Source organism: Rhinatrema bivittatum, chromosome 4, assembly GCF_901001135.1.
Source record: "Rhinatrema bivittatum chromosome 4, aRhiBiv1.1, whole genome shotgun sequence".
In the NCBI taxonomy this organism is placed as follows: domain Eukaryota; kingdom Metazoa; phylum Chordata; class Amphibia; order Gymnophiona; family Rhinatrematidae; genus Rhinatrema; species Rhinatrema bivittatum.
The window spans coordinates 273,255,297-273,271,770 of record NC_042618.1 but is presented as its reverse complement, the minus strand read 5'-3'; the positions used below and the strand labels follow the sequence as shown (position 1 = coordinate 273,271,770).

At 48.2% G+C, this 16,474-nt stretch overlaps 1 protein-coding gene across 1 annotated transcript in view; it reads right to left on the bottom strand.

Moving 5' to 3' along the window:
- SULT4A1 (sulfotransferase family 4A member 1) overlaps positions 1-16,474 on the bottom strand; it is a 171,890-nt gene that overhangs the window by 20,543 nt on the left and 134,873 nt on the right. The window contains exon 7 of the mRNA XM_029600128.1: positions 3,073-3,195. Coding sequence (XP_029455988.1) covers positions 3,188-3,195 — 8 coding nt within the window. The 3' untranslated portion in view covers positions 3,073-3,187. The remainder of the gene's footprint in view (positions 1-3,072; positions 3,196-16,474) is intronic.

Sequence of the window (16,474 nt, the reverse complement as noted above, 5' to 3'; positions counted from 1 at the left end):
TTTCCTCAGTGTCGCCGCCACTACAACCATGAATTTGGTGAACGTCCGAGGGGCAGTAGCTAGTCCGAAGGGTAGCGCCCGGAACTGGCAGTGATGGTCCAGTATCGTGATGGACCGGGATGTGGTCGTGATGGACCGGGATGTGGAGATAGGCTTCTGACAGATCCAGAGAGGTCAGAAATTCTCCCAGCTGTACTGCCCTTATGACCAAGCGTAGGGTTTCCATGCGGAAGTGTCTGGAGGGATACTGTGGAAGTCCAGGTAGTATCCCTCTCGAATGATGGTTAGGACCCACTTGACCAATGTTATCTTGACCCATCTTTGGTAGAATAAGGCAAGCCTGCCCCCTATGGCTTCTTCCTGTGGATGGGTCTGTTGATTCTCATTGTGGGGTGCGGGTTGGGCCTTGACCTGAGCCGGCTCCCCTCTTTTTGTGTCTGTTCCAAAAAGACTGGCCCCTGCCTGCGGGACGAGGTGCTTGGTATGTGTTTTTGTACGGTCTAAAACTCTGGAATCCTCAGCCCTTGGATCTTCGGGGAGAGGGGCATGGTTTCTTTTGTTCCTGTCCTCCGGTAATCTAGGTACTTGGGATTCGCCCCATTTGTCGGCTTACTTCTCCAGTTTGCTTCTGAACAGGAGGGCTCCTTTAAAGGGCATTCTCATGAGTTTTGTCTTGGAAGTCGTGTTGGCTGACCAACTTTGGAGCCAGAGTTGCCTTCTGGCTGCCACTGGATGAGACACCCCTGGCTGAGTTGCGCACCAGGTCGGAGGTCGCATCCGTGAGGAAAGATATCACCGGTTCTAATGTTTCGATGGATGTAGTTGCGTCCCTGAACAGCGACAAGCAGGCACATGTCACCATGGCACAGCAGGCAGCGATCTGCAGGGACATAGCTGCAACATCAAATGACTGTTTAAGAATGGATTCCTGACGTCTGTCCTGGGCATCCTTGAGTGCAGCTCCTCCTTCGACTGGAATGGTAGTGCACTTTGAGACAGCGCAGACCATGGCGTCCACTTTGGGGAATCCCAAAAGTTCTTTGGCTGAGGGGTCCAGGGGGTATAGGGCTTCTAGAGCCCAAATTCCTTTGAAGCTGGTCTCCGGGATATTCCATTCCAGGTCAATCAGTTGTTGTACGGCCTGCAGCATTAGGAAATGGCATGAGGCCTGACAGATCCCGACCAAAACAGGGTTCGTCTTTGGCTCCGCTGCGGTGCTTGCTGGGATGGCCAGCATCTTCAGGCTCAGAGACACGAGATCTGATAACTCGTCTTTGGAGAAGAAATGCATCATGGTTCGGTATGGTTCCATTCCTGGAGGGATTTCCCCTTCCTCCAGGGGAAATCCTGGTGACACAGCACGTCTCGGGGAGGGGCCTCCCCGAGACGTGCTGTGTCACCAGTGGCACCGATTGTGCCTGGACAAAGGTTTGCAGCCCTTTGAAGAATTCCACCCAGGAAAAGGTTCCTGGATCTATATTGAGTCCAGCGGCATTCCCTGAGGGGCCCATCTGAGGAGGGGCCGAGCCAGAGATAGAGAGGTCTGGGATACTATCATTGGTAGAGCCGGATTCCTCTACTGGGAGAGGGGGGCCTTGCCTTGGTTCCCCCTGAGCCTCTTCGCACTATAGGCACAGGGCAGCGGCCACTTCGGGTTGTGCAGCTCTCAGGTGGCAGGTTGGGCAGAGGGCTTGTCCCTTGGTTTTCTTGGCCGGCGGTGCCATGGTTTGTGCGCGTGGAGTGCCTTAAAAACCTGTCTGCGCGCATAGGTGCTCACGCCGGGAGGCTTAGTTGTGCGGAGGACTGCAGGAGGTCATTCAGCGGCGGTCCGGAACCCCCGCTGAACGACCTCCTGCAGTCGATCTCCTGCCGGCGCCATTTTCCATACGGAAAACGATTCGCGGCAAGAAATCGCTTCCTGAACCCCGCTGGACTCCCAGAAACTTTTGGCCAGCTTGGGGGGGCCTCCTGACCCCCACAAGACTTGCCAAAAGTCCAGCGGGGGTCCGGAACGACCTCCTGCGTCGAATCATTTTTGTCTATGGCCGCCGCCATTTTGCGGCGGCCATTTTGCAAAATGGCGCCGGCTGAAGACAAAAGGATTCAATTGAGGGGGCCGTTCCGGACCGCCGCCGTTCTGGACCACCGCTGGATCCCCAGGTAATTTAAAGCATTTGGGGGGGTTCGGGAGGGTGGGGGATTTAATTTAAAGGGTCGGGGGTGGGTTTTAGGGGGTTGGCTCACAATTTTAATGATTTTTCACGATATTTTTAAAACCCAAACGGCAACAATACGATTCCCTCCCCCTCCCAGCCGAAATCGATCGTTAAGACGATCGAGGACACGATTCACATCTCTAATATAGATATATAAGAGACAGTTCTTCCTCCATGGACCTTACATTCTAGTTAAAACATACAAACAATTATTAGTACATTATCAGTTAAAAATTTCAAGAAAACATGTTTAGCATGGGTATGCCAAGATCAGGAAGAGGCAGAGGTATTTGATTTACTCACTGAAGCCTGCACAATCTGAGAGAAGGAACTGAAAGACAAGGGAGGAGGAGAGGAGCATAAGGTGAAGCTAGTGGGGCAGAAAAAAACTATACAGAGAAAGAGGAAAGGAAAATAGTGAAATCTAGAAGAAAAGGAAGGGAGAGGAAAAGAGAAAAACCCAGGCATGTTTAAGATTTTGAGGACCAGATTTGGGAACCACTGCACACGCAAACTCTTTTCAAAGGAAACTTTAGTAAGCAGACGACTATCACTTTAGCATGAAAAAAAAGCAATTATTTAAAGCAAGGCTAATAAAAGTTTGGAAAAGATGATGCTTTTGTCAGGCTGTTAAATAGTTACAGTTGCAAATTTTTGGGATAATTAAAGTCTCTACTTCAGGTATTACAGAAATTGCTACTGACTGGATTTCTCTGTTGAGCATGGAGGAGGTACAGAATGTCCCATTGAGAGAATTCATATCATAAAGCTCAGGGCAAAGAGGAATCCTTAATTATGGCATCTTTCTCACTTTTATGTCTAATAGTCCTTGATAAATTGTATAAAATGCACCCACCTTGTTTACTGTTTGAATCATGAAACAGTTGTGTAATGTGAAGCAAATAAGAATAAAGAAAGGTAATCAGTTTCCTGCTTCACATCACCTCAGTGACATCTTCAGAATAAAAGAATCAATGTGCTATAAGGGAAAAATAGGGAAAATAAAATAAAATGATATATGCAAATAATGCTAAATTAAATTTAAAAAAGCATGTAAAATAAATTAGCTTATCACAGCTATTTTGAAAACATATTTGAACCAAAACAAAAAAAAATGTTTTAGAAGACTATATCATAACAAAAAGCAAACAAAAAAAAAAAATCAAGAGAAATAAATGAAATAATAAATAAAATAACTTTAAGGCAAAGTGAATGAATAAATAAGAATTTTTGTTATTTTTCTAATATTTTTTAAGGTAATTTTCTTTTCAATGTGTATCTGCTGGAGTAAAGAAGCAAGAAGCAAAATGTAAAAAATGTGTGTGTGCCTGTGTTTTTTATGCTAATCTCTGGGAGTTTGGGAAAGTTGAGATTAACTAATATCTACACTCTAGTTTTTAAAATATTGCAGTTCCTCATTCAGGTGTTCAAATTGAACCAGCAATTAGTTGTAAGCTGTTCAGTGAAGGGAAGTCCCTCTCACCCACTTTGTGCCTATGAGTTTTCAATATTAATTAGTCTCTTGTACTGAATATATATCCTGTATAGCATGCAGCTCTTAAAAGAATGATTCAAGAGAAGAATGAGAACTAGTTGGGAAATTCTGAGAGGGGAAAAGTTGGAAAACTGTGAAGCAAACTTTGGGGGCCATATATATGGGAGTTGTTGTAATAAAGCAGAGGTGGGGAATGTCCATTCCTTGAGGGCAGCAAACTGGTTAGGTTTTCAGGATATCCCTGATGAATATGCATGAGACAGATTTGCATATACTTGAGGCAGTGTGCATGCTTCCCTCAAGAACTGGAGGTTCCTCATCTCAGTCTTAAAGAGAAAGTTGTAATCATTGTACACTCTTGTGTATACTGTCAAACCATAAAAAAAAAAATTAGTAATTTAAATAATAAATTATTATTTAGTTCAACACACTATATTCCCAATCAAATAAAGAACTTAGAATTGTAAGACAAGGATTTTATTATTTCTGAGGATAATTTTCAAACAGTCCGCATGTATGCTGTACACACAAACTTTACTGAGAATTTTCAAAGCAAACTTATGCACAAACATTTGCTTCGAAAATCCTTGGGTAACTGGCAGAGAGCACACATAAATTATCTTGCACAAAGTTTCACCTTTGTATAACTTATACTTGGTATCTTACACAAATAGGGGTTAATATTCAAAAGGAATTTAGCAGGATAATTCAAAAGCTATCCTGTTAAATGGCAATTTTTAAAATACTGAGTCACTTATCCAGCTAAATTTTAACCAAATAAAAAGGAGGCATTCTAGAGGCATTCCATGTCAGGGTAAAATCATCTGAGCAATTTATCCAGTTTTCAACTATAGTCAGATAAGTACCTGATTCACTAAGGGGTTTTCCCATAGAAATAAAGGGGCTGATACAAAAAATATATGCTGAAAGTGGGTGCTGAACAGTCAGCGCCCAGCGAATCTCCGAACAACAGAGTGCGCTGCAGAGTTTGACTACTGCATTCAACTTGCTGCACACACAGATGAATTTACCCCCCACCTCAGGTAAAGAAGCTACACCGCCAGAAGTGACTGTCAAGACTATTGTACCTCTATCTGCTCCAACACACTTCTCAGGGGAGGTTTGGAGATGCAGAGGTTTTATTAATCAGTGTTGCATGCACTTCTCCCTGCAACCTAGCCATTTCCCCACAGCTTATGCCAAGACCACCTACATTTTGTCTTATCTGGACGGAAGAGTGTTGACTTGGGCCTCTTTGCTGTGGGAGCGCGAGGATCCTATTCTACATGATATTGAAGGATTCCTTGAGCTATTCAAATCTGTTTTTGATGACCCTGCTCGGTATACCACTGCAGGATCTTCATTGGTTCACCTGAAGCAAGGTACAAGACCTTTAACTGACTTCGCTATCAAATTCAAGACACTGGCATCTGAATTACATTGGGATCCTAAATGCCTGAGGATCCTCTTCTTTGAAGGATTGAACTCTCGTCTGAAGGATGAGCTCGCTGCTCGTGAAATGCCTGAGACCTTGGCTGAACTAGTGAAGTTGGCAACAAGGATTGATCACCGACTTCGTGACAAGGTTCAAGAAACCAAGACTCCCAGAAGACCCTTTCAGGGTGAAACTCAAGTTAAGTCCACACCCTGGCCTGTTCCTCTGGTTCCAGTTGCTGTTTGCAAGAAGAACCAATGCAATTAGGCCGCAGCTATCTGACAGCTAAAGAGAGAAGAACAAGGAAGAAACTGGGGCTGTGCATGTACTGTGGACAAGCTGGCCATGCTGTTCAAACATGCCCTATATGTCCGGGAAACTAGCAGACCTAAGTCCTGTGGGAGGAGTCTTCTTATGTCTTACTGCCCCCTATCCTCCACTCTCTCTTCCTGTATCCTTGATCTGCGGACCCTTGGAGTATCAGACTCTTGCCCTAGTGGACTCAGGGGCAGGAGGTAATTTCATTCTTCAATGATTAGTGGAGCACTAGCGGATTCCCACTACCACTATGAAGTCTCCGCTACTCCTATCTTCTATTCATGGAGAGTCCTTGCCGGGTGAAGTAACCCAGCTCACCGAACCAGTATGTCTGCTGACTGGTGCTCTCCATTCTGAAACTATCTCCTTCTTTGTTTTAGAGAAGGCCATGCACCCTATAGTGCTGGGGTTACCATGACTGCAGCAGCATATGCCGCAGTTCAATTGGGCTACGCTGGAGCTGTCACGATGGGGCCCAGACTGTCACAGTAAATGCCTGATGGGGGTTGCTCCTGTTCCCTGCATGCCAACTACCCCAGTGATGCCGGGGTTGCCGCCTCAATATGCAAGATTTTTTTTCTAAAGAAGCTGCAGACATACTACCACCTCACAGATCTTATGACTGTGCTATTAATCTGAAGCCGAACACCACCCAAGGGACAGGTTTACCCTCTCTTTGTGGCAGAGAATAAAGCCATGTCCGAATATATTCAGGAAAACCTTCAAAAAGGCTTCATAAGACCTTCCAAGTCTCCGGCTGGCGCAGGCTTCTTCTTTGTGGGGAAGAAGGACGGAACTTTACGTCCATGTATAGATTACAGAGGTCTCAATGAGATAACTGTGAAAGACCATTATCTGCTACTTCTCATCTTAGAGCTATTTGACAGACTACAAGGAGCCAAGATCTTCTCCAAGCTTGATCTTAAAGGAGCCTACAACCTACTTTGCATTCGCTCAGGTGATGAATGGAAGACGGCCTTCAACACCTGGGACGGTCACTTTGAATATTTAGTGATGACCTTTGGCCAACGACATTTTCAGAGATCTCCTCTACAAATGTGTTGTCATTTACTTAGATGACATCTTGATATTCTCTCAAGACATGACTATTCATCTGGAGGATGTCAAAAGAGTGCTGCAAAGACTCCGTGAGAATCATCTATACGCTATGTTGTCTAAGTGCGAATTTCACAAAGAATCAGTACCTTTCCTAGGCTATATTGTTTCCAACCATGGGTTCCAAATGGATCCACAGAAGCTGGAAAGCATAAAGAATTAGGCTCAACCCACGGGTCTGAAGACTCTCAGATGTTTCTTAGGGTTCACGAACTATTATAGGTCTTTCATCAAGAACTACTCCTCGCTCACTGTTCCGCTTACAGCTATGACGAAGAAAGGTGCCAATGTTGCTAATTTTTCTACAGAAGCTATATCTGCATTCCAGAAACTAAAAGACGCCTTCTCGAGCAAGCCGTGTCTCCGACACCCAGATCCCATTAAGCCCTTCATCGTTGAGGTCGATGCCTCAGACGTTGGCGTAGAGGCCGTGCTAAGCCAAGCCGGTGATTCCAAGGCTTTACATCCATGCTCATTCTTCTCTCGTCGCTTCTCTCCAGCAGAGAAAAATTACGGAATAGGAGATAAAGAGCTCCTGGTGATAAATATGGCATTCGAGGAATGGCGCCCTTGGCTAGAAAGAGCGCAACATCAAGTCACAGTCTTTACAGACCATAAGAATTTGGAATACCTCTGCCACGCACAGCGCCTAAACCATAGGCAAGCGAGATGGTCTCTGTTTTTCAACAGATTTGACTTTGTGCTGAAATACTGCCTTGGAGATAAAAACATCAGAGCTGATGCCTTATCTTGCTCATTCCTCTCTGAGGATATCTCAGAAGAACCACAACACATCAATGATTAGAAAAGAGTTATTCTGGAAGCTTCTTACTCAGTACCTGGAGGTAAAACCATCGTACCCAAGAACCTCAGAAAAAAGCTGTTAGCATGGACTCATGACTCCAAACTGGTTGGACACCCTGGTCAACGCAGAACTCTCTCTAAACTGCAAAAGTTTTACTGGTGGCCCACCATGAAGGAAGACAGATTCTCTTACGTTGCTTCCTGTGCTAATTGTTCTAGACAGAAGACGCCACCCAGTCGTCCTTGGGGACTACTCCAACCTTTACCAGTACTAGATGAGCCATGGACACACATTGCTACAGACTTTGTGGTGGATCTACCACTCTCAGGAGGAAACAACACGATTTGGGTAACTGTAGATCGGTTCTGAAAGATGGCTCACTTTGTGGCTCTCCCTGGTTTACCCACAGCTATGAAACTAGCCCAGCTCTTCATCATGCACATCTTCCGCCTACACGGCATGCCTAAGCACATAGCCTCCGATCGCGGGGTCCAATTCACAGTTAAATTCTGGAAGGCATTGTGCAAGAAGTTTGACATTTCTCTCGACTTCACCTCAGCATACCATCCTCAATCCAACGGTCAAACAGTGAGGATGAACAGGACACTCAAGCAGTTCATTCATGCCTACATGAACACTCGCCAGAATGATTGGGCAGAACTGTTGTCCTGGGCTGAATTCACCATCAACTCTCATCCAGCAACATCCACTGGATCAACACCATTCAAAATGGTTTACAGACGACTACTATTGCCACCACTGCCACTTCCACTGTCCGTGTTGTTCCTGGCAGCTCAATCTACTGCCAAAGAAATTCAACAACTCTGGACTCAGACCAAAGAGATGCTTCTCAAAGCAGGACTTCGAGCTAAGAAGGGATACGATGCTCACCACTGCAAGGCTCCTGATTTCCAGCCTGGTGACAAAGTCTGGCTATTCACTAAGCACTCAAGACTTAAATCACCTTCAGCTAGCTTCGCTCCATGCTTTGTTGGACCATTTCCAATTCTCTGACGACTAGGCAATCTCACCTATAGTCTGAAGCTACCACCTACATTGAAGATTCATAATGCGTTCCACATCTCACTATTGAAGTCATTGATCCTTAGTGAGTTCTCTAACAAGACACCTGAAACTACACCAATAGATGCAGAAGAAGACATTGAGTACAAGGTAGATGCTGTCCTTGACGTAAGAAAAAGAGGCAGTGTAAGGGACTACCTCCTGTCATGGGAGGGTTATGGACCTGAAGATAACTCATGGACACCTTTGGCTAATATACTGGATAAAGAGATGCTACAAGAATTCTATAAGATGTATCCTCAGAAACCAAGACCAGGTAGGAAGCCTGGAGGACGCCCTTTGAAGGGGGGTACTGTTGCGTCCATTGGTGCTAGACAGCTTTGCCCCGTTTGCCTCACCTTGTTCATGGCTCCTCCCGCATCCCTAGGGAAAATGGCTGCCGCCATGTCTACAAGCCGACCTCTCCGGCGTCCCCGGAAAGGCTATGGTGCTACCTTCCACCATGCTCCTCCCAAGGGCCTACTAGGGTGCGCGCGTGCACGCCACCCACGCCTTTATTCCAGCATTGGCGCGAACCTCAGGGCGTTCCCCTCTACTGATGTCACGCCATCTGGGTATATAGCCTGTACTAAGTTGCTAGCTCATTGAGTTAGCAAAGGATTGGTTTCAGCCGGTTCTAAGCTACTCTGCCGTTTCCGTGCTGCCGCTGGAAGCTCTCTCTCTGCCTTTCGGGGTATTGCTAACCTGGGTACCCGCTCCTCGGGGGCCCTCTGCTTTATTTCAGGTGCCTTACTGGGATCAGGAACTCGCTCCTCGAGGGCCTGCTCTCCCTGCCTCGGTGCCGCTACCTATCGTTTTCAACCTGGTGGAATCGCATACCAACAGCAACCATCTAGTGAATAATAGGACTAGGGGGCATTCCATGAAGTTAGCAAGTAGCACATTTAAGACTAATCAGAGAAAATTCTTTTTCACTCAACGCACAATAAAGCTCTGGAATTTGTTGCCAGAGGATGTGGTTAGTGCAGTTAGTGTAGCTGGGTTCAAAAAAGGTTTGGATAAGATCTTGGAGGAGAAGTCCATTAATGGCTATTAATCAATTATACTTAGGGAATAGCCACTGCTATTAATTGCATCAGTAGCATGGATTCTTCTTAGTGTTTGGGTAATTGCCAGGTTCTTGTGGCCTGGTTTTGGCCTCTGTTGGAAACAGGATGCTGGGCTTGATGGACCCTTGGTCTGACTCAGCATGGCAATTTCTTATGTTCTTATGTTCTTAATCTAACTCTCAGTCTATCTCATCCAAAGTACTACCTTGCTGGGAAACTTGCACCGGAATTCCCCTATACCAACGGGGTGGGAAGGGTTCCCTCTGCCGAGGGTCCTGAGACTGCTACTTCCAGACTACCTCACTACTGCCACCTCTGGTGGTACACTACAAGCTGTTTAATAAAAGAACTAAACTCTGTGTTTGTGCATCTGCGTTTAGCCCAGTACTGTGGCGACTCACGGGGCTCCTCCCCGTGGGCATGGTCATCTGCCACAGTACCCAAGAATCCACCCAAACATCGCTTACCATAACAGCTTTCTCTCATTCTCTCACTCACAGGCTCTCAATCACACACAGGCTCTTAATCATACATGCACATGATCTCTCTCACACAGGTTCTTAGTCATACACTTACATTCATGATGTCTCTCTCATACACAAAGGATCTCAATCACACGCACATACTCTCTTTTACACAAACAGGTTTTCAATCACACACTTACACATACAGGCTCTCAATCAGTCACTTACAATCATGCTGTCTCTCTCTCTCTCTCTCTCACAAACACACACACACACACAGGATTTCAAACACATATGAATGCTTGCGTGCTCACTCTCTTCCCCCACCTAGCTAGCGGCAGTAGTAGTCTCCTCCACTTCCAGTCCTCGCGGCCTCAAGAAAGGACTCCCATCGGCCGCGGAGGCTGACATTGCTCCTCTTGTGCTCTGTGCTGCGCTGCTCATTCTTAAGGCTGCACCTTTCTTCTTCGCGTCTCACTGCTAACACTAGCATGGTCTCTTCTTCCCGCGTGCGCGACCACTGCATTCCACTTCCTCTTCTGGACCACGGGGGGCAGGAAGAAGAGACCATGCTGGTGCCACTGATTCTAGGTCTCCTGCTGCATTCCGCCTGGGCTATCAGCATTTTAAGCCTGAGCAGAGGATGAATTTCTATTTCGCTGGGGCAGGGGGAGTTCTGGGCCAGCGGGGGACTGGGAAGTGTAGCGACACACCTATATGTGCTTCGGGAAACACTGATGTGTCGCGACACACCGGTGGGCATGGGCACATGCGACACAATCCTACCTGGACCACATATTAGTGGATAGAGGTACATTTGCTAAGGTCCAAGACTCCCAGATCAGTCCCCTTCTCATATCTGACCACTCTCCAGTCTGGATCGACCTGGAAGGCTTCCAGATGGCCCTCACCCAGTGCATGTGGCGTTTCCCAAAATATTTATATAAAGACCAATTGTTCTGCTCCTATTTAAAGCAGAAGTGGCAGGACTACGCGCTCCTCAATGCGACACATGTAGACTCCCCAGTCCTTTTTTGAGAAACGGCGAAGACTGTGCTCAGGGGGGACATTATTTCATACGTGGCCCACTGGAGCAAAGTACTAACATCAGAAATTCTTACCCTAGAAAAGCAACTCTACGTGGCCAAGCAGCGGTATGATGCGGATCCCACGCCTGTTAAGCAAAAAGCCTTCTTAGAGATTCAAACTACTTTGAACACCTTATTACACCAAAGGACGAAGAAGGGCCTGATGTATTATAAAGGGTGTTTTTTCCTGTACGGTAATAAAGTGGGCAGGACGTTGGCCAACTTAACAAGACGTGAGAAAGGGTCTTCCTTATTAACCACCATGCGCTCGGCCAAGGGACAACTGGTCAATTCGGGACCAGATATTTGCCAGATTTTTTGAGACTTTTACCAGCAGTTATATACAGCTTCCCCCAGCTCAGCAGATGAGATACAATCTTATCTGGATGTGGTGGGCCTACCTACTTTGTCAGAGACCCAGTTGCAACAGCTCAATCGTCCCATTCAATACCAAGAACTCTTAAACGAAATCAAGTCAGCCAAGCTCCTAAAAGCTCCAGGGCCAGATGGGCTGCCAGCAAAATTCTACAAACCTTTGGCCCTGGAAGTAGTAGGCCCCGTTGGCGAAATGTTCCACTCTCTTATAGACCAGGGGCCCTCCCCATTATCTCCTAATTCGGCGATAATCATTGTCCTCCCCAAGGGGGGTTGGGACCCCACTATTCCAGCCTCTTACAGGCCCATCTCCCTCCTTAACTTTGATACCAAACTTCTTGTGAAGATCATGGATATTCGCCTAGGTCAGCTCATGCCTGGCTTGGTGGAAGCCGACCAAAGTGGCTTTGTCCCAAAACGCAATATGGTCACCAACATTCGTAAATTGCTAGTTTCCCTGGCTCATAACCAACATCAGAGCATGCCTTCGCTGCTCCTCAGCCTAGACGCAGAAAAGGCCTTCGACCGCGTAGAGTGGAACTTTGTTCCAGGCGCTTGAAGCCTTTGGTATGTCCGGCTTTTTTGAACGGACACTCCAAGCTCTCTATCACAAACCCCATGCCTTTGTTTACATCAATGGTTGCCGCTAAGAGGAGTTCGAGCTTGAATGGGGTGCTCGCCAAGGTTGCCCACTGTCGCCGCTACTTTTCATCTTAGCGCTGGAAACTTTTCTGTGTCGGCTCCGAGCTAACCCCACTATTGCGGGCATTCCTGTTGGTGAGTGAGCAGAAGCTTGCTTTAAACTTTCCGTTTTTACGGATGACATTCTGCTTCATGTCTCTGACCTGCAGAACTCATTACCAGCCTTGATATCTGAGGTAGTGGGTTATGGGTGAGTGGCAGGGTTCAAACTTAACCTTGACAAGTGTGAGGCTCTGCCGGTAGATCTGACAGTATGACAATGCTGGGTGGATGACTTCCTGATGAAATGGGTTTCAGACTCCTTCACTTATCTGCGTATCTCACTGACTCCAGCGCTGCACCAACTTGGCAAGGTTAACTTCATGTGCTTATACCATGCGACCCAGCGGACTCTTGATCTCTGGCAGGCTTTTCCTCTTTCACTCTCCGGCCGGGTCCACTTGGTGCAGATGATTCTTTTGCCCAAATGGCTTCATCTTTTTCAAACCCTCCCCTGTGCCTAAACTACTCGGGAATTGGCGAGCGTGGATCGCCTACTGCGCAGCTTCCTCTGGAAAGGCAAACGACCCCGGATTTCCTGGCCATTTCAGGTCTGCGAGCCCCATGGTGGCATGGGGCTCGCAGACCTGAAATTATATCACTTAACATGTGGCTTGCACCACGTTGCAGACTGGATGTTGGACATGGAGTTTTTCACACCCACAATGTTTGAACAATTGCTTTCACCGGGTCTCACCCTTCACTATTTTTTGCACGCCAACCCAAGGCTGGCACCTGCTGTTTTAAACAGGAGTCTGGGGGGGGGGGGGGGGTTAACTGTTCTACAGAGGGAGGCTGAGAAGAACCCATCAGCCTCTTCGCGTGTTTCTTGTTCTGAACTGAGCTTGTTCAAGGGAGAGGGGGAGAAGGGTTGTGGGTGTTGGGATTTGCTAAGTTCTCAGTGTGCATGTGTTGCCATTTTTACCCATATATTGAATTACCATTGACGCAGTGTTTGTCATGTGACATGGTTGGTTTTATGTGAAAACTAATAAAGATACTTAAACATTAAAAAAGTCTTGTGTGCAGGCCTCCCAGCCTGATTCCCATATCCTCCATTCATTTTTAAAAGGCCAAGCCTTCCCCCACCTCCCAACCGCACCAATGGAATATTTAAAAATGTAACTTACATTATCGGTATCGACCCTCCACTCCCCCCAAGTAAATCCTACTGAAAATATGGCTCCCTCCTTTCCCTCTCTCTCTCAGCCCCTTGCCCAAACCTGCCACCCGCCTAGTACCAGTCAGAACTCTGGGGCCCCTGTTTCCAGCACCAGGATTGCAGTGTGCTGCAATCCCAAACACTTCCAGCCTTACTCAGGATAAGTGGCAGGCTTTTTGGCCACACAAGGCTGGATAACTTTAAACCTAGCCAGTCATATTCAAAAGCTGGTTAGTTAGATTTAAAGTAATCCGACTAAAGTTTCTTTATTGTGGAACTCTTTCCTAGAACATTTTGTTATGCTCAGGCTTGTGGACCCTTGGGCCGATGGGAGGATGGAATACCTTGGGATGATGGTCCATAGGTTCTCCCGTCGGGTGGCGAGGCAGGAACAGAAGACGTGACCAGCTGACCCTCAGCACAGGAGACAGAGGCGACTGTGAAGGCAGACGAAGAGTGGTGAGATAAAGAAAGGAAGTGTGTCTTCGCCACTGGAAGTCTGCGATCCCCCCAGGAGGAGCCCGTACGGACCCAGACCGCTGGGACTTAGGTGGACCTTTGAGAGGTCAAGGAATCAATGCAAGGGCTGACTGGAGCTTCACCCTGGAAGCCCGCGGTCCCCCTGGGAGGAGCCCATAGGGACCCAGACCGCTGGGACTTAGGCGGGCCCTTGGAGATGGTAGTCCGGAAGAAGTCCAAGGTCAGTGCCAGAGGGTCGTCATTCACCAGTCCGAAGTCACGCATCAAGGGATCACCACTTGCCAGTCCGAAGTCACACACCAGAGAATCACCGCTTGCCAATCCGAAGTCATACACCAGAGAATCACCGTCAGCCAATCCGAAGTCATACACCAGAGGATCACCGTCAGCCAATCCGAAGTCAGGAACCAGGAACACCAAGACGAAACAGGAACGAGGATCCGAAGCACAAGGAACTCACCGAAGCAAGCAGACTAGACAGCGCTGGAGAACATTGCCAAGTCAGGGAATGGTCAGTGGAAGTCTCCTTTTATACTTCCTCTGGCCCGGTGGATTGGGATCAGCTGTAGGCAATTAAAGCCCGGAGGGCCGCGCCGGTGGATTGGGATCAGCTGTAGGCAATTAAAGCCCGGAGGGCCGCGCCAACACGCGAGGGCACCAGGCCCAGACGAAGGGCAGTCTGTCCCGACGCTGCCGCCGGCGGCCCGGCACAGAGGTCAGGTAGGGGGCCGCACCCGTGGATGGCCGCAGGCGTGGAACACAACAGTACCCCCTCTTTAGGGTGCCTTCCCGGAGGCCTGGGTTTAGCCGGGTGGTCTTTGTGGAACTGCTCCAACAGATTCCGGTCCAGGATGTTAGCCAATGGCTCCCAGGAGTTTTCTTCGGGACCGAAGCCCTCCCACATCAACAGATACTCCCACTTCTTCCGATGTTTCCTCACATCTAAGACCTCCCGGACCTGATAGGTGAGGTAATCTTCGGAGGCAACAGGTTGAGGCGTCGGAGGCGTGCTGGAAGGCCACGACAATACTAGAGGCTTCAGGAGGGAGGCGTGGAAAGTGTTGTGTATCTTGAGGGACGGGGGAAGACGAAGTTCATACGAGACAGCACCCACCTGCCAGACAATGGGAAAAGGCCCAATGAATCGCGGGGCCAGTCGCGATGATGGCAGCTTCAAGCGGATGAACTGTGTGCTCAACCAAACCTTTTGGCCCGGCCTGAGAGGCAGGTATGGTCTTCTGCGCTAGTCAGCGTACCTTTTCGCTGCCTGGCCGGCCTTGATCAGGGCACGTTACGTGGATATCCACAGGCGGTGCAACTCATCAGCATAGAGCTGAGCTACCGGAGACGTAACTGTGATGGGAACAGGCAGTGGCGGACGTGGCTGTTTCCCATACAGTATCTGAAACGGGGAGTATCCCGTAGCCACAGAAAGATGAGAATTTAGCGCGAATTCGGCCCAGGGTAGCAGGCTAGCCCAGTCATCTTGTTTCTCATTTACATACAGACAGAGGAATTGTTTCAAAGTCTGGTTTGTTCTCTCTGCGAGACCACTGGTCTGTGGATGGTAAATGGACGTATAGTCTAAGGTGACGTCGAACTTCTGGCAGAGGGCTCTCCAGAACTTTCCAGTGAATTGAGGCCCTCGGTCTGACAGGATGCCTTTAGGTAGGCCATGTAGCCTGAAGATGTGCTGGACGAACAGCTGAGCCAGCTGTGGTGCTGACGGCAATCCTGGCAAAGGCACGAAGTGTGCCATTTTGCTAAAGCGGTCGACGACCACCCATATTACCATGTTGCCACTGGACAGTGGCAAGTCAACCACGAAGTCAGTTGCCACATGGGTCCATGGTTCGGAAGGCACGGGTAATGGCTGAAGTAAGCCTAGGGTCAAACCGGAGATCCTCTTGTGGCGAGCACAGGTCTGGAAGGACTCCACATACGGTCGGACATCCTTATTTACCTTTGGCCACCAGTAGTACCGGCGCAGGGTCTGCAGCGTCCAAGAGTGCCCTGGATGACCGGAACAGCGGGAATCATGAGCCCATGCCAGCACTTGTTTCCGCAAGCGCGGCAGGACCAGAGTTTTCCCAGGAGGGATGGTCTTGGTAGCAGATAGGAGGATACGAGATGGCTCAATGATGTACTGTGGTTCCTCAGAACCCTCCGTGGATTCAAATACTCGTGACAGGGCGTCGGCCTTGATATTCTTCCCTACCGGTCTGTAACAAAGGACAAAGTTAAACCGGGTAAAAAACAGAGCCCAACGTACCTGCCGTGGGTTGAGCTGCTGTGCTCGGTGCAGGTATTCGAGATTCTTATGGTCTGTATAGACTGTAAATTGGTGCTGTGCCCCCTCTAGCCAAGGGCGCCTTTCTTCAATGGCGACCTTGATCGCTAAGAGCTCTTTGTCGCCTATGGCATAGTTTTGCTTCACTGGGGAGAACTGGCGAGAGAGGAAGGCACACGGGCGTAGTTTATGGCTTTCAGCAGTCTGATTCAGAACGGTGCCTATGCCTTCTGAGGAGGCGTCTACTTCAATGACGAACAGCTGCTGCGGGTCCGGGTGCCGAAGGCACGGTTGTTGCAGGAACGCCTCCTTGAGGCGATGAAAGGTGGTCTCTGTTCCCGGAGGCCACTTCTTGGG